This window comes from Musa acuminata, unplaced genomic scaffold, assembly GCF_036884655.1.
Source record: "Musa acuminata AAA Group cultivar baxijiao unplaced genomic scaffold, Cavendish_Baxijiao_AAA HiC_scaffold_1111, whole genome shotgun sequence".
NCBI lineage: Eukaryota > Viridiplantae > Streptophyta > Magnoliopsida > Zingiberales > Musaceae > Musa > Musa acuminata.
Window position 1 is genome coordinate 28,277 of NW_027021324.1, and position 16,706 is coordinate 44,982.

The 16,706-nt window shown below is 39.1% G+C and overlaps 4 protein-coding genes across 4 annotated transcripts; 2 read left to right on the top strand and 2 right to left on the bottom strand.

Moving 5' to 3' along the window:
* Positions 1-9: 9 nt before the first annotated feature.
* On the top strand, positions 10-2,784 carry LOC135666604 (cardiolipin synthase (CMP-forming), mitochondrial-like). The gene is made up of 5 exons (XM_065178197.1): positions 10-75; positions 211-324; positions 1,966-2,022; positions 2,094-2,179; positions 2,270-2,784. Exons 2-5 carry the CDS (start codon positions 214-216, stop codon positions 2,388-2,390), a joined length of 375 nt encoding a protein of 124 aa, XP_065034269.1. The 5' UTR covers positions 10-75; positions 211-213; the 3' UTR covers positions 2,391-2,784.
* A 3,683-nt stretch (positions 2,785-6,467) lies between these two features.
* On the bottom strand, positions 6,468-7,279 carry LOC103994388 (uncharacterized). The gene is made up of 3 exons (XM_065178202.1): positions 7,187-7,279; positions 6,848-7,062; positions 6,468-6,762 (listed from the first exon to the last, which is right to left on the bottom strand). Exons 1-3 carry the CDS (start codon positions 7,277-7,279, stop codon positions 6,468-6,470), a joined length of 603 nt encoding a protein of 200 aa, XP_065034274.1.
* A 3,206-nt stretch (positions 7,280-10,485) lies between these two features.
* LOC135666610 (WUSCHEL-related homeobox 3B-like) lies at positions 10,486-11,327 on the top strand. The gene is made up of 2 exons (XM_065178203.1): positions 10,486-10,827; positions 11,106-11,327. Exons 1-2 carry the CDS (start codon positions 10,486-10,488, stop codon positions 11,325-11,327), a joined length of 564 nt encoding a protein of 187 aa, XP_065034275.1.
* A 1,109-nt stretch (positions 11,328-12,436) lies between these two features.
* LOC103994385 (uncharacterized) lies at positions 12,437-16,116 on the bottom strand. The gene is made up of 3 exons (XM_065178204.1): positions 15,879-16,116; positions 12,817-13,162; positions 12,437-12,731 (listed from the first exon to the last, which is right to left on the bottom strand). Exons 1-3 carry the CDS (start codon positions 16,114-16,116, stop codon positions 12,437-12,439), a joined length of 879 nt encoding a protein of 292 aa, XP_065034276.1.
* Positions 16,117-16,706: the final 590 nt, after the last annotated feature.

The following is a 16,706-nucleotide window of genomic DNA, read 5'->3' on the forward strand; positions in this document are numbered from 1 at the left end:
TTTCAAAATATTGGTATACTTCAGAAGCATCTGGGAACAGCATTTGGGGCATTTTTGGATCCAGTGGCTGACAAGGTATTCCCATTGCCTCGTGCTCAAGGTTTTGTTTCTTCTCTGCTAGTTGATATGAGATGGTTCCTAATAGCATCATTGGACTTCTCTTGACAGTTTTAAAGTGTTCATTTGAATTCTTATGCTGGTTTAATATAGCTTATGGTAGCTGCCACACTAGTATTGTTGTGTACTAGACCCTTGGAAGTTGGTACATTTGGAGAGGTACCATGGCTTCTAACAATACCTTCAATTGCAATTATTGGAAGAGAGGTAACCAGCTAAATCTAACTTTCTTTTGCTTTGAAATTTTTTACTTCAGCTTTACCTGGGTTCATATTGTTTATTCTCTCTGTTCTTTTTACTTTGTTGCTTTTTTCCTAACGTTTTGGAGTTAACATAATGTTGCACCATCTTGTTCTCTTTTCTTAACAGTTTGGTTAATTAAAATCCTCTTTTTGAGAGAGAAAACATAATTGATGTGGAGTTTGAATACTGGTTCATCTATGCTTATTTTATTTTAGCCATTTGATTAGGGAACTCTATACTAAAATTTTTTACATGTGGTACAGAGAACTGATAGCACTTTTTTTAATTTTAATTTCTTAATTCTTGGTGGAGAAAAACAATATTTCATTAGGTAAAAAATATTATTTCACATTTGAGATATTCAGGTTTTTCATGGAGGAGTTTTTAATTGGTAAAAGGGATAATGAGCTAATTAACACGAACATTTTGCTATGTACCTTCAAGAAATTACTGGGAGATGTGGCAGTAGTTAGTTTCTTGTGACATCAAACCCCATTTTAATTAAGCTAAATTGCTACTTTTTCCTTGCATATTTTTATATTTCTGAATACATCGTCCCAAACCCTTAGGGGGGAATATTTTGATTGATTTTTAATTGAATGGATAAAAAATTTTTGCTTATGTATGTAGTTTTTAATTTTTAATGTCTACTTGTCAACACATGCAAGGTAATATGAGCTGGACTCCATGGGATCCATGCTCTATAAAACATTTTCACTTGTCAGAGACATCCATGGGATCTCATCAAGATAAATTTTTAGACATTCTGGGTTTCTGAGGCATCTCGTAAACTGATTTTCAAAAAATGTATCTTTATAATGTTGAAGCTTGTAGGATTACCTTTTGCCTACATTTTATTATACTCCTTTATCTTATTACTACTTAGGACTGTATGATATGCTTCCAAATTTGATTCTTGCACCTATATCCATGCAACAGATGTAGGTTTCTTAACCTGCATGACATCTGGATTTCCAGTGAAGTTTTTTGGTGAGATCTGACTTCTCAATAAAAATGTTGGTGTAGACAAGGAGTCAAAACTCGGATGTACCAATTGATATGGATTGGTATTTACCAAGGGCCAGCATCGTGCTGAAATTTAATTTATTGTGTATAGGAATATAGTGTTTAACATTTGTCATCATGAAAATGTATTGCTAGGATCATGTGATATAGAGAATCATTTTAATTATTTATGGTGAATTTTTGCCATGTATACGATTACAAAGTACAAGTTACTGTATGGCCAGTGGGAATGAAAGCGACATCTTATTATATTCGTCTAATTGCTAACTTGAGGAGTTCAGTGGAGGAAAATAATTGTAAAATTGGTCATTTGATGATGTAATTTAGGCTTTGTTTCCAATGGAATATAAGATGCACCAATTCAGTCCTTTTGTTTAGAAAAGTGTAATGAAAATTAAATCCTGTAGAGAATGCTTGAAGATGTAGACCTTGACGGATGAATTTGTTTCCTTGAGATAAGTTACTCTACCATGTGCTTGGTAATGTTGTTGACGAAAAGGGTTTCCCTGTTTAGGAGCGTGTTTGCATTGACAGCATCGGTAGAGGCAGCTAATAATATCTTCTGGTATCTCTTTGCAGATCACAATGTCAGCAGTTAGAGAGTGGGCTGCATCTCAAAATAGCAAAGTTCTTGAGGTTGCTTCTGTCGTTCAATTCTCTTTTAACAATCTGATGTAGAGATTCCTGATGTCAATTTGTGATGGCAGGCTGTGGCGGTCAATAAATTGGGGAAGTGGAAGACGGCGATGCAGATGATCGCACTGACCATACTCCTTGCAACTAGAGACTCCAAGTTGTCATGCTATTATTTTACATGCTATTGAGTATCTGTGGTATTGTCCTCAAGGCCTAATTGTTAATTCTCATTTCTTTGTTTGTGCAGCCTCACTGGGATAGACATGGTAGTTGCTTCTGGTGTAGCTTTACTCTACGCATCCGCCAGCCTTGCTGTGTGGTCCTTGGTGGTGTACATGAGGAATATATGGAGACTCATGCTGATGTAGCAGCTACTAGTAGTTTCAAGATGAGAACAAGCATTGGCTTCTCGTGCATCGCCAATGAGCATATGGACTCACGATTCACAGGTGGCTTAACCGAGTAACAGAAACTGGGTTCGTGAACCAATCTATCATGCTGGTCTCCAGTATGAACTATATATATACTTGGATCTTCTGCAAATTGACAGTCTAGTATGTTCTTTTTGTAAGGGATGGCCTTACCATATACTGGTGGGAGACTACCCCGTAATCCATTGTGGATCATATCCGATGTGAAGTTCGCCACCAATACGAAGCTAGTAAACATACATTCCTGACGCAGCGATAGCTGTGTACGTTGGATACTGATTCGACGTCAATGTTTTACAAAGGTTGAGAATATCTTAAGAACTTTCTAGTAGTTCGTGTGCATGGTTGATCTTATTATGGATTTTTAAGAGCACCTATTTATATTGATCATAAAAATAATGTATCATATTCTAATAATTTTTTTCATTCTTATTTATATATTTTAATCTAAATTTTTATTTTTATTTTATTTAATCTTTATTATTTAAATTAATCTTATCATACCTTCTTAATTTAAAATAATTGTAACTTGAAGATGTCTTCGGAAGAAACATAATTTGTCTTTCATCAAAGATTTTTGGTGTCGTAATAGTTTATTTAATTTTTTCTTTATCAATCAGTTTACGAATGAAATGATATCAAACTTCAATGTGTTTAGTGTACTCGTGGAGGATGGGATTCTTGTCATTGCAATATATCAAACTTCAATGTGTTTAGTGTACTCGTGGAGGATGGGATTCTTGTCTATAATAGATTTTAGTTGATCCAAATCTTATTTTTTTTGGAGAACTGTTAGAATTTTTGGAAGCCAAACTATTTGACATGTTATACTTGTAGTCGCAACATACTTCACTTTAGAGCTTGAGAGAGCAACACATCCTTGTTTTTTTATTATCCATGAAATCACACTTGACCTGAGTACAAATCTTAAAGTATTTTTTCTATCATATGCAAGACCAAGACCAGTCCAATCACTGTCAGCATAATAATATAGCTTAAAATCTTTTATCTACTCATAACTATGTTATAATTTTTTATCTAAAAACTTTTTTAGTTGACTTTAGAAACTCATTGATGCATAATGATTTTATGCTTCGTTATCACAATAAATGTTTTCTTTCTTTTTTTCTTGAATCCTTATCAAAACCTAACATAACAAAGATAGGGTCATTAGTTGTACCTTTCTTGTTATCCTTGGTCTCTTAGGAGAATGTCGACTTTTCTTGTTTGTGTGGCTTTTTAGTTTATTATCATTGGAGTTTATGGTCTTGTCATTTTTGTGTGTATACGTCACATTAGTTATATTTCCTCAATTATCACTACCTACATCATGGCATTTCATCGCATGATCATCATGTGAGATAGTTTGCATAGGCCCATAAAAATTCAAATGATAATAGTTTTTATATCATAATATTGATTCATTGCCCTATACTAATTATATTTTATTTAAACCAAAAATAAACATCACATCGTCAATAAATTTTTTATTAGATTTGATGTTCACAGTAATTGTTCATTTTCCTTCCACTTGTACCTTACTATCATTTCCCATCTGTACTGTAGACCTGATTGAATCATCAAGTTTTTAAAATAAATTTTTTATTCCTTGTTATATGATTACTATATCCATTATCCAAAAATCAAATCGATCTAGAATATTCTTAATTAGATGCTATCAACAAAATATTTTCTTCATCATTTTTTCACTATTATTTTTCTCATAATAATTTTCTTAATTTTTGTTTCAATAATATTTTTCAAAATGACCATATTTTTAACAATGAGAGCAAAGAGGAAGATTTTTATTTTTGTACTAGTAATTTTATTAATATGCCAATTTTTTAAACAAAAATATTGGCAAGTTTTTTTGTTACCTTTATTAGAGTTCCTCTTACAAATGAGATCGGTCACAACTTTTGCCATTTTGATCTCTTTCTTAAGATTTAGTTTTAAAATTTTTCTTTTGGTCCTTCTTCTAATTTATCTTCGTCCGAAGATCATGTTTTGAAGTTTCATCCAAAAATCTGTTGAGTTTTTTTCATAAACTAAAAGGAAGTCCATTAATTCATTAATAGACAATATATTTATACCTTTAGCTTCTTCAGTAGAAATCATATCAAATTTTAGAGATAAACTTCGTAAAACATTTTCTACTATAGTTTGATTTCTTAGGTTTTCACTATAAGATCTCATTTAGTTCACAGAAGAGACTTTTGAAAACAAATCAATAATAGATTCAAAAAAATTTTATCATAAGAATTTTGAATTTACGTTGAAAAATTTGAAGCTTTGAAATTTTTATCTTATCTATGCCTCCAAACACACTTTTTAATTTTTTTCAAATTTTTTATTGATGTTGATACCATCATAATTTGAGAAAATATGGGGTAATTATAGATTACCCCCCTATAGTTATATTTAACCCCAATTCTCCTCATGTCATCAATTTCATCATAAATGGAAGGGGTAAAAAATTAATTTCATATAAACTTCCCTACTTTCCTCCCTGTGGATGACAATAGCGTTGGTGGGGCACAAGGCCGACGGCACCGGTGGCATGCGAGGTCGACGCCCAGATCTCTTATGGAATGCCAACCTCATGCGCCTCCGGTTGCACAGTGGATGACAAACCAGTGGCAACGTCGATGGCACATGAGGCCAACACTCGGATCTCCTATGGAATGCCACCCTCGCGTGCTATCCTCACACACCTCTGGTTGTGCTATAGACGACAGACCAATGGCGATGTCAAGTAAAAAATATTACACCACCAACCCTCTCATTCCTTGTGAAAGAAGAGTAAGACAGATGGGCGAGGGTGATTTGATGTCCATGTTCTCCAAGCAGTTCATAGGGATGGTGTTGAGGCCATGGACGCGGGAGGAGGACAAACTCTTTGAGTGGGCCCTGATGGTGTACCCAAAGGTCACCTCGGATCGGTGGTCTACCATCGCGGCACAATTGGTAAGACAGAGTTTCGTCAAGGCGTGGGAGTGCTACTAGGCCCTGGTGTATGATTGAGACATAATTGAGCGAGGGATGATGGAGATGTCAGACTACTAGGATGAGGCAAACGATGATGGGAGCGACGACGAGTCCAATAGTGGCGTATGGCACCACCAGTAACCGATTGTCCGGGGCAAGGGAGAGGAGCAGAAATGTGGCATCCCCTAGGCCAAGTACAAGAAGGGGGATTGGAGGAACATCTTATAGTGGGCAATGAAGATAAAAACACTAACGGCAAGCCTAGAAGTTCTTCATCCGGTAGAACTAGAATAATAACGGCAAGAGCAGAGACACAAAGAGAAAGAGCATCCATGATATCATATAAAAATTAAGACTATACTTATTTTATAAAATTAAATATATGGTGGATTAGTATCACCTAAGTGTTAATCGATGATTAGAAATCAAAAAACATATAAAAAAAAGGTGATCGTACGAGTTTGCATCCATGCATTCTTGTTAATGCCAAAAGTTTATATGAAATTATTTTTTTATCTCTTCCATTCATGACGAATTCGACGATACGAAGAGAATTGAAGTTAAATGTTTCACTTTCGTAAATGTATGGATCACAATATTACTTTTTTAAAATATAGAAACTGAGATGCTAATATTATGTAACTATATGAAGTAATCTATAATTATCTTGAAAAATAGGGACTCAATTGGCTATAGTCACTATTATTTCCTTTTTTTATTTATTTGGAATATGCTAATTTTGTGGATTTGCAAGAGAGCAGTTAACAATGAATACAAAATAAGCGCAGATTAATAATCTTTAGGCAGAAATATTTTTGCATGTAAATAGAACAAGTTTTGTATCCTCTGGCGACTCATGCATCAACTAACGTACGTACTCATGTTTTCTTAATTATTGGATGAAATCAATGTATTGGCCTAATCACAGGAGTTAGTAGCAGAATTACACGCCCGCGACCCTCGATGAGACGGACGATCCAATATCAACAATGCCGAGTCGCCAACCTTGTGTTTATCCACGTCTGTCTACGCGGTGGGGAGATGCCTCTCGGCGACATCAAACTCGGTGGTGCAGACGTCAACGTACTCTCCCTTGGTGTCGTCCTCGTCCAAGTAATCCGACCTCGCATTCAGTGTTAGCATCTGGCAAACAAGCCAAAAGAGAGCGGCATCGAGGGCGAGGAAGGCGCCACCGCCGAAGAGCCCCGTCTTCGCGGTTGGGCACTGCGTGGTGAGATCACGGTGCACGTTGCGAGACCTGTGGAGGCTTTCGCTGATGGTAGTCCACAGCAGCATCACCAAAGCCAGAACCGTGAGTACCCTGAAACCACAAAGAAGCACATGTGAGTGAAGAAGCATGAAGGAGTTCTCGCAGGGTAGGTTCGAGAGCCGGCTCGTTTGCTTACTCGGCGAGGACAAAGAATGTAGACAAGGTAGCGCTCCCAAACAAAGCATTTCTTGGGACCGACTTGCCCTTGTAAGGGAAGTAAACAGCAACGTGCCCTGCAATGGCAGCTAGAACGAGTGTGACGACAGATAGAGTCCCCAGTAAGATGGATGGATCATCTGGGAATTTGCAGATTACTGCATCCTTTGCTTGGATTGGAGTTCCGAAGGGAGGCTGTCGATCAAGCACATGAATGAATAGCAACAACCGTGTGAGGTCTAAGAAGAATATAAATTTTCTGAAAGAAAATATCATGGATGCTCACTGTAACATTTCGTTCTGAGATGTAAGAAAGGACCTTTGAGGTTTCTGCAAATATAGCGAGTAAGAAGGAGATGAACCCAAGACAAAACACACAAGCTCCAATTCTAGCGGTCTGACTAAAGGCCATTGTTTCTCCTGCCATATGGAAGGGAGTTTAATCCAAATAATAGTAATAATAAAAAAAAAAAAAAGAACATAATAATAGTAATAAGATTAAATAAGCTAAACTAAATTAATTCAACAACAAATGGAGAGAATAGGTAGTCTGGAATCTCCAAGACAAAACTTTCATACCAAATGTTTGTAGAGAGACAGATAAAGGATTATGGGATGGGATGATTTCCACTCCATGCAATCAAATCCCATATATACTCGATGGAAGCAAGGGTATTTTGATAAATATTTATGAGTCGTTCGGTGTTTGTCCTTAAATAGGATGTAATGATCTGGTGACAATATTGTGGGTCGGTATCCTCTCTTAATATCGTATGGTTTGAATATGTTCATCAACTATAGATCTTACGGGCTCAAATATTCGCCTATCATCAGGAAGCGATCTCAACCGTTCAATGTTAGTAGTGCATTCATTGGGTCGACACCAAAACCGCTAAATGAATAAGTTTATTGGTATTATTCCCCGTTTTGATCTCTGCAACCTTCGTTGTCTGTTTCCATTGAACTACCCACAACTTTAATTTGCTATTAAAAAAAGCTATAGCAAATTCTTTGTGAGAAACTAATTTTTAGTTTGAGAGTGATATTGAAACATGTTTTTTTTTTTTTATGATTCGAAGAATTTGATGTACCACATTAATTTAGTCTCATAAAAATAGATTAAGATTTAAATAAATTGACTTATATCCATGAATGTGCTACTATTAGCATGAGTTTAAGCATATATTTCATTAATGATTTAGACTCAATGAAGTTAATAGGGATGATTGATATGAAGGCCATCTTAAGTGAAGATTATAACACCTATTATGTTACATATAAATTGTAAGATTGGATGGAAGAAACCACTTACTACAAAGCAAATATAATTTATAAATTACAATATTGAAAAGACTAAATAATTGTTTAACCTATTTCAAATTAAAATAATTAGTTATTTCTATGTAAGCATTTACATATATATATATATATCCGGCATGGGCGAGCGAGTGCAAGCAAGTATTTAGTCTCGTTCCTGTGAGTCTGCAACACTTGACTCATGACGTCGCTCATGTCCTACCATTGTCAGGCATGGGGAGAGAGAGAACTTGGCGTGCAAGGGAGGAGAATGAGGTGATGGGAGACAATGTCACGTCGGGCTGGGCACTGCGTGCCCTACTGCGCTATGACTTCCTCTGATGCTGTTGTAGCCCTTCTCTAGGTGGGGATCAAAGTATTCGAGTTGACTTTTGTTCGCAGAGATTCTTCTTCCTCTTCCTCCTTTAAACTTATACCACTGCGTCTCATCTAACTTGCCTGCATTAGTAAACGAAGCATTCTGGTCAACGTATCGCTGCAGGCTTATCATCTGCCACAGTGGACAGCTGCTGCATCAATACGCTCTCTCTCTCTCTCTCAAAGAAAGAGAGTCGCTGAAGCGGACGTCTTGTCACTCGATAGACTTCAGAGTCTGCAAACGTTTCGGACTTCGAGGCGTTGCCTTGATGCCTTCCCCACTGTCGTCGTCACTGACGTGTGATTCGGTGGAGAGCGGCTGCTTTGGAATGTTGTCGGTCAACGCAAGAGACTGGGAATGCAGCAAGCAGTGGCATTGCAGAGGTGGAAGAAAAGCCTTTATACACAAGGAATCTACTTACACTTCCTTTTAATACGGATCAAGTTTTATGAAGCTGATGCAATGAAGAAAAGCGTTGGCTTTTGTGCAAGAAGATTAAACAAGCACTAAGATCCAAAGAACAGGTTACTTGGTCCACCATGCATGGATCTACGTGCCATTACTAGAGAACCAATGGTCAACATTCAACAACAAAACCAAAGCCACAGATTGCACTGACGATTACGACTTGATCTTGTCTGAACAAAATCCGATGACACTGGATCTCGCACCATCTCCCAGGCCATGGAAAAGACACAAAAAAGAACAAGAGCTGCATTAACTTATTCTAGGAACGCCACAAAATATCCTGTTTCCTTACATTCCCAGGTTCGATCTGCTGAGTAGTTAATGGGTCACTGAGCGTGTCGTCAACTCTCCTCCTTGCCTCGTCAAGTCAGACGCATACATCATCTGTTGGCAAAAGAAGAAAAAGTAGTACGTGTTGCTGCGACCAACTTCGTCGCCTAAAAATCTACGTTGGAGACATTCCCTTCGGAGCATTAGAGAGCTTAAGCAGTTGGATTAGACAGAATCGTAGGAGTCCAATTGCTGACTCCAGATAAAGCCAAGGCTTTGTCCTTTATCCGTTGAAACATTTAACCTGTCTGTGATGCGTGACTACACATGCAGTCACAAAGCTAGTTCATAATACTGAATGCCAACACAAGGACTCTCTCTCTCTCTCTCTCCTCTGCTGCACTACTTGCATACAAGTTCTTATGCTTCAGGAACACCATGGATGCAAGGAGCATGGGAATAGATAGATTGCTTTAAGAAGACCTCACTCAATGCAAACTCGCACTAGTTAAAGAAGGTATTGATGTAAGATTCTATAGGATCATAATGCGGATTATTCATCACTCTTCTTGTACGTTCTTAGGAAGATCTTCCATCAAAAATTGTTATAGATAATTACTTCCATGAAAAAAATAATCATTTTTTCTACTTCGCTCCTTGGTCCTTCATTATTGCATGATATTGCAGTCAACAACATGTGTTCAACGATATAAGAGTAACAGAAGGAGATGGTGGAAGAGAAAGGTGACGGAATACGAGGAAGACAATGTATTTGAACATGACCGCCATATAATATGAGGAAACCGGATCGCCATTGTTGGAATGCAAGTTGAGTGGCATCATTCCCTTATAATTTTCCTAATCCTGTGCAAAGCTGCGTGTCATTCTCTCTCTCTCTCTCTCTCGTACATATTGTCTGTGAATAGACACGTAGGAACGTAAGAAAAGAAAGAAGCAAAAGCATTGAATTCCCACAGTGCTTCGTATGGGAACAAAGCATCAGCGTGACGGGACTTTCCTTCCCTTTGCCGATCCCTCAACCCTTTACAGTTCCCTACAGCATGTTTGTCTCTCTCGCTCTCTCTTCCTTGTGCCCCCTCTGATGTGTCCTCTCTCTATATATGTCTCCAAACCCAGACCACGGATCGACGCTAAGAAAGAGACAAATATAGAAGAGAGAGAGAGAGAGAGAGAGAGAGAGAGAGATGCCTCAGTCGCCTTCTAGTCGGTGGTGTCCGACGCCAGAGCAACTGATGATACTGGAGGAGATGTACAGGAGCGGGGTGAGGACCCCAAGTGCTCAACAGATACAGCAAGTAACAGCACATCTCTCCAACTATGGCAGGATAGAGGGCAAGAACGTGTTCTACTGGTTCCAAAACCACAAGGCTAGAGAGAGGCAGAAGCTTCGAAGGAGGCTTAGCAGGCACTACCAACTTCTTTGCTCGGGCCACTCACTCCCTCATCACCAGTTGTACTGCATGCAGGACGCTACTGCTTTCCCTCATTCGCTCCACCATGCGACTCCAACTCACTCCCTTCATCTGGTTCTCCACTCGCATCCAGCTCTATTTCTTCCTTCTCATCAGTAAACTTCTGTTCTCGCAAAATGCTATTGCTGAACAATCAATTCTAGTGTTCTACTGCTACAATAAGGAAATGCTATAAAAGCCATCGAGCAGGGTTGTATGCACTTGTTGTTGTGTTTGATCTTTTTCCTCATTCCAATTTTCTTCTTTTCTTACAAAACTGATGTGCAACATCATTTATAGTCATGAAGATATAACATCATATTTGATACTTACACATTTTGTGATCATTGCAGGAGTCAAACGGAGGGCTGAATCTGCTAGAGAAGATGGAGATCAGCAACGCCGAAGAAGCACCAGAAACGAATTATGAAGCCTTTGGCCATGAATGGACGTCCATGATGATGCTTCCGAACCGTAGATCTCTCAGGACTCTCGATCTCTTCCCAACTACGAGCACCGGCCTCAAGGATGAGTGCGCCACATCCAAGCCCTCATCTTCTACATCGATCAACTAAACGAGACATTAACGATCTCCATCTCTTTAGCTGCCTTAGTATGCATATTGGAACTGTAATGTGGTGTCACTCAGTACGGCCACCTGCACGCACTGCTTCGTCTTCCTTTTCTCTCTCTCTCTCTCTCTCTCTGTAGATTCTAAAAGCTGCCCACGTTCGACAGTAGTGCTCAAGCGACTTTCAACAAGATTTCAAGCCTTTACTACTTGAAATCTAGTCTCTACCTAATGCACTTCAAGGAATTATGTCGTCAGAATACGGTTTAATGGCTTTAGCAGAAATGCATCAAGAAAAATGAGGCATCACAAGGCAGCAATCTAACCACTAATTGAGAATGAATAACTAATTTGCAAAGCCAAAAGGTTCATCTATATTTTCTGAATATATAAACGAAAATGGTTTATAGCTAATTTGTTGTAGCATGTAGAGGGCTCTTGTATCTTTTTATATATTCTCATTCATCTGATTTCTTTGATCTTTAGTAATATTAGGATGATCTTGTAGATGAATAAAATCATCTTTTACCAAAGTCCACAATTCTTCCTCGTAAGATAAATAATAAAGTTTTAAGAAGTTGATTAGGAACACTTACTCTAATGTTTGGCTGACTATATCCTGATAGCTGTGCACGTTGGATACTGATACGACAACAATGTTTTGCGAAGCTTGAGAATATCTTAAACACTTTTATTAGTTCGTGCGCGTGGTTGATCTTATTATGGATTTCGAATGGTGGCAAACACTCCCATCTCTCTCGATCTTTTTATGGCCTTCACTTCCTCAACATGAGGGTAGACTCAATTGGCTGTAGTCACTATCATTTCCTTCTTATTTATTTAGAGTAAATGTTAATTTTGTGGATTTGCAAGAGCAGTTAACGATGTATACAATCAATATAAGCAAGCGCAGATTAATAATCTTTAGGCAGCCATATTTTTGCATGTAAATAGATAGAACAAGTTTGGTATCCTTTGGCGACACATGAAATTAATGTATTGGCCTTAATCACAGGTGTTCGTAGTAGAATTACACGCCCCCGACCGTCGATGAGACAGACAATCCAATATTAACAGTGCCGAGTCTCCAACCTTGTGTTTATCCACGTCTGTCTACGCAGTGGGGAGATGCGTCTCAGCGACATCAAACTCGGTGGTGCAGACGTCAACGTACTCTCCCTTGGTGTCGTCCTCGTCCAAGTAATCCGACCTCGCATTCAGTGTTAGCATCTGGCAAACAAGCCAAAAGAGAGCGGCATCGAGGGCGAGGAAGGCGCCACCGCCGAAGAGCCCCGTCTTCGCGGTTGGGCACTGCGTGGTGAGATCACGGTGCACGTTGCGAGACCTGTGGAGGCTTTCGCTGATGGTAGTCCACAGCAGCATCAACAAAGCCAGAACCGTGAGTACCCTGAAACCACAAAGAAGCACATGTGAGTGAAGAAGCATGAAGGAGTTTTCGCAGGGTAGGTTCGAGAGCCGGCTCGCTTGCTTACTCGGCGAGGACAAAGAATGTCGACAAGGTAGCGCTCCGAAACAAAGCATTTCTTGGGACCGACTTGCCCTTGTAAGGGAAGTAAACAGCAACGTGCCCTGCAATGGCAGCTAGAACGAGTGTGACGACCGATAGAGTTCCCAGTAAGATGGATGGATCATCTGGGAACTTGCAGATTACTGCATCCTTTGCTTGGATTGGAGTTCCGAAGGGAGGCTGTCGATCAAGCACATGAACAGAAACAACCGTGTGAGGTCTAAGAAGAAAAGAAATTTTCTGAAAGAAAATATCATGGATGCTCACTGTAACATTTCGTTCTGAGATGTAAGAAAGGACCTTTGAGGTTTCTGCAAATATAGCGAGTAAGAAGGAGATGAACCCAAGACAAAACACACAAGCTCCAATTCTAGCGGTCTGACTAAAGGCCATTGTTTCTCCTGCCATATGGAAGGGAGTTTAATCCAAATAATAGTAATAATATAAAAAAATATATAGAACATAATAATAGTAATAAGATTAAATAAGCTAAACTAAATTAATTCAACAACAAATGGAGAGAATAGGTAGTCTGCAATCTCCAAGACAAAACTTTCATACCAAATGCTTATAGAGACAGACAAGAGCTTATGGGATGGGATGATTTCCACTCCATGCAACCAAGTCTCATATATACTCGACGGAGGCAAGGGCATTTGTCCTTAAATAGGATGTAATGATCTGGTGACAATACCGTAGGTCGGTATTTTCTCTTAGTATTGTATGGTTCGAATACGTTCATCAACTGTACATCTTACGGGCTCCAATATCGGACAATTAGAAATGTGATGGTGTAACCGTGACTTGCGAAATAGGAATTCTAGGGAATCCTTAGGACCGGGGAATCCAAGAAGCTAACATTAAGGTGCTACAAGTCGAGAATATTTTCTTTCAACTCTAATCATACCCTTCAAGATTAACCACGTTAGGGGAGGTCAAAAAATGAAATTGCCACCCAAGGAGAAGCTCCACATATCATCATGAAGCGATCTCAACCGTTCAATATTAATGCATTCATTGGGTCGACGACAAAATCGTGATATCGAAATATGTTATTGTTTTTAGATTCAATGAAGTTAATGAATTATTTATTTTATCATGATCATGATGATTGATATAATGGTCATCTTATGCGAAGAAGAAATTACTTGCTACAAAAGCAAATATGATTTATAAATTACAATATTGAAAATACTAAATAATTGTTTAACCTATTTCAAATATATAATTTTTGTATCCAAAACTTATTCGTAATACATTTATTATATATATATATATATTTATATATATTACTTCTTGGCTAGCATATCCTATTCTACTCATTCTAATTAGATAAGATCTTTTAGTACTTCCTCTCCGAGAAACTACAATTTTAGAGGATCTTCATGATTTCCCATAATTAAAGATATCTTAGAAAAACCACAAATTGTTCCATCCTAAGATACAATACAAATTTCTACGTCAATTTACAAGCACATCATCGAACTATCTCCATTAAATATTCAACAAGAAGGAACACAGGATTACCCAATTGATCTTCCTTAGTTTTTAAGCGTCTTGAGTATATATATATATATATATATATATATATATATATATATATATATATACACACAAACACTTGATATCTTTGACAATGATAGGATCGATTGAAAAGCTAAAAAGAAAACCTTTAGCCATCGTATCGAGTTCATATCCAAGAATTTGTGTGGGATTTATATGTTCAAATCAATGGATCTGATCGGCAACAATATAAGAGTAACAAGAAGGAGGTGGTGGAAGAGAAGGGTGAAAGAATACGATGACGGAAATGTATATGAACATGACCGCCATAGAATATGAAGAAACCGGATCGCCACTGTTGGAATGAAAGTTGAGCGGCATCATCTCCTTATAATTTTCCTTCTCCTGTGCAGCTGCGTGTCATTCCCTCTCTTCAACGACTCTCTCTCTCTCTCATACATATTGTCTGTGGATAGACATGACCTGATGACCCAACTATAAACAAAATTAGTTTTAGAGAGTAGGAACGTAAGAAAAGAAAGAAGCAAAAGCATTGAATTCTCACAGTGCTTGTTATGGGAACAAAGCATCAGCGTGACGGTACTTTCCTTCCCTTTGTCGATCCCTTAACCTTTTTATAGTTCCCTGCAACATGTTTCTCGCTCTCTCTATATATGGGCTCCAAACCCAGACCACAGATCGATGCTAAGAAAGAGACAAATATAGAAGAGAGAGAGGGGTCCAGAAAGTGTGAGAAAGAGATTCCTCAGTCGCCTTCTACTCGGCGGTGTCGAATGCCAGAACAACTGATGATACTGGAGGTGATCTACAGGACCGGGGTGAGGACCCCAAGTGCTCCACAGACACAGAAAATAACGTGTTCTACTGCTTCCAAAACCACAAGGCTAGAGAGAGGCAGAAGCTTCGAAGGAGGCTTAGCAGGCACTACCAGCTTCTTCACTCGGGCCACTCACTCCCTCATCACCAGTTGTACTGCATGCAGGACGCTCCTGCTTTCCCTCATTTGCTCCACCATGCGACTCCAACTCACTCGCTTCGCCATGTCCAAGCCCTCATCTTCTACATCGATCAACTAAACGAGACATTAACGATCTGCATCTCTTTAGCTGCCTTAGTATGAATACCGGAACTGTAATGTGGTGTCACTCGGTACGTCCATCTGCATGCACTGCTACGTCTTCCTTCTCGTATCTCTCTCTGTAGATTCTAAAAGCTGCCCACTTTTGACAGTAGTGCGCAGGCGACTTTCAACAAGATTTCAAGCCTTTACTGCTTGCAGACTAGTCAATGAGACTAATTTGTATTTTCTGAATATATAGCACTGCAATCAGTCATACAAAAAACTATTTCATACCAACTTATTATAGCACTATATATTTCATGCTTCTCAAAGATATGCATGAGGATTTAGATGTGGAACCTTTAATTCACTAAGCATTTATTATTATTATTTAGTTTCAGATCAAAATACTAATAGGCTACTGTTTCATACTATCTACTGACGTACTATGTGCCACCTCAGTGATCCGTATCCAGAAGTTCCAGTCAATACTGGCCGTCCATCTCCAGCGGCCCGTATCACCTCCAACTCCCAACAATCTCGTCTCCTTCCCACCACGTATAAATACGCTCGAACGCCAACCCATTCGCACCGCTTCGAGTTTCCCGACTCCCGCGATCTCAAGCCATCGAAGCACTCCCTCTGTTCCCTTCTTTCATCTTCCTCGCAAATCAAGCTCATGGCGCCCTGAATTGCTGCCGAGAACTTGTAGATCAGCCGATGTCGAGACGATGGAAGCGCGCACGGCAAGGGATCGGGCTAGGGCTGGGTGAAGTGCCACCTCAAGGTGCTCCTCAACCGCATCCAGGGCCTCAGGTAACCAGCCATCCGTCGCATCGTGACTAGGGGCGGCCCGAAGCGTGTATTAGCGCGCGGCCTCATCGACCCGCGGCGTCCTCAAGGTTTTCCTCGCGAATCCAATCCGCGATGCCGCCCCCTACGCTGAGCTGCCTCCTCGTCGGATGACCTGAGAGGCAGCGAAGGACTACCTACGGTTATGGTGGTTAGGGTTTCGTCTTTAGTAAAGGCTTGCTGCCAAGAAAAAAGGCAAAACCGGATCGAACGGGGGGATTGCTCATCGAGGGTTTCTTTGGTTTTCTGGGCGCTGGTACTTATTCTCGTTCTTGATTGCTGAATCTTTATCTCTGCTGAATAATAATAGTTCTGTTTTCAGCTCTTCCGGCAGAGCGCCATCCTTTTTGCTGTTTAGTGCATGATGATGTTCCGATGCTGTTCGACATGTTTTGTTAGAAACTTCTAAGCTTGTCGAT

Coding starts and splice junctions, on each gene's coding strand:
- LOC135666604 (XM_065178197.1), top strand. CDS start 214: ATGGTAGCTGCCACACTAGTATTGTTGTGTACTAGACCCTTGGAAGTT. Junction 325..1,965: donor TTGCAATTATTGGAAGAGAG/GTAACCAGCTAA, acceptor ATCTCTTTGCAG/ATCACAATGTCAGCAGTTAG. Junction 2,023..2,093: donor AAAATAGCAAAGTTCTTGAG/GTTGCTTCTGTC, acceptor TTGTGATGGCAG/GCTGTGGCGGTCAATAAATT.
- LOC135666610 (XM_065178203.1), top strand. CDS start 10,486: ATGCCTCAGTCGCCTTCTAGTCGGTGGTGTCCGACGCCAGAGCAACTG. Junction 10,828..11,105: donor CAACTCACTCCCTTCATCTG/GTTCTCCACTCG, acceptor TGATCATTGCAG/GAGTCAAACGGAGGGCTGAA.
- LOC103994385 (XM_065178204.1), bottom strand. CDS start 16,116: ATGAGCTTGATTTGCGAGGAAGATGAAAGAAGGGAACAGAGGGAGTGC. Junction 13,163..15,878: donor ACTGAGGTGGCACATAGTAC/GTCAGTAGATAG, acceptor CTATATTTGCAG/AAACCTCAAAGGTCCTTTCT. Junction 12,732..12,816: donor ACATTCTTTGTCCTCGCCGA/GTAAGCAAGCGA, acceptor TTGTGGTTTCAG/GGTACTCACGGTTCTGGCTT.
- LOC103994388 (XM_065178202.1), bottom strand. CDS start 7,279: ATGGCCTTTAGTCAGACCGCTAGAATTGGAGCTTGTGTGTTTTGTCTT. Junction 7,063..7,186: donor TATTTGCAGAAACCTCAAAG/GTCCTTTCTTAC, acceptor CTTGATCGACAG/CCTCCCTTCGGAACTCCAAT. Junction 6,763..6,847: donor ACATTCTTTGTCCTCGCCGA/GTAAGCAAACGA, acceptor TTGTGGTTTCAG/GGTACTCACGGTTCTGGCTT.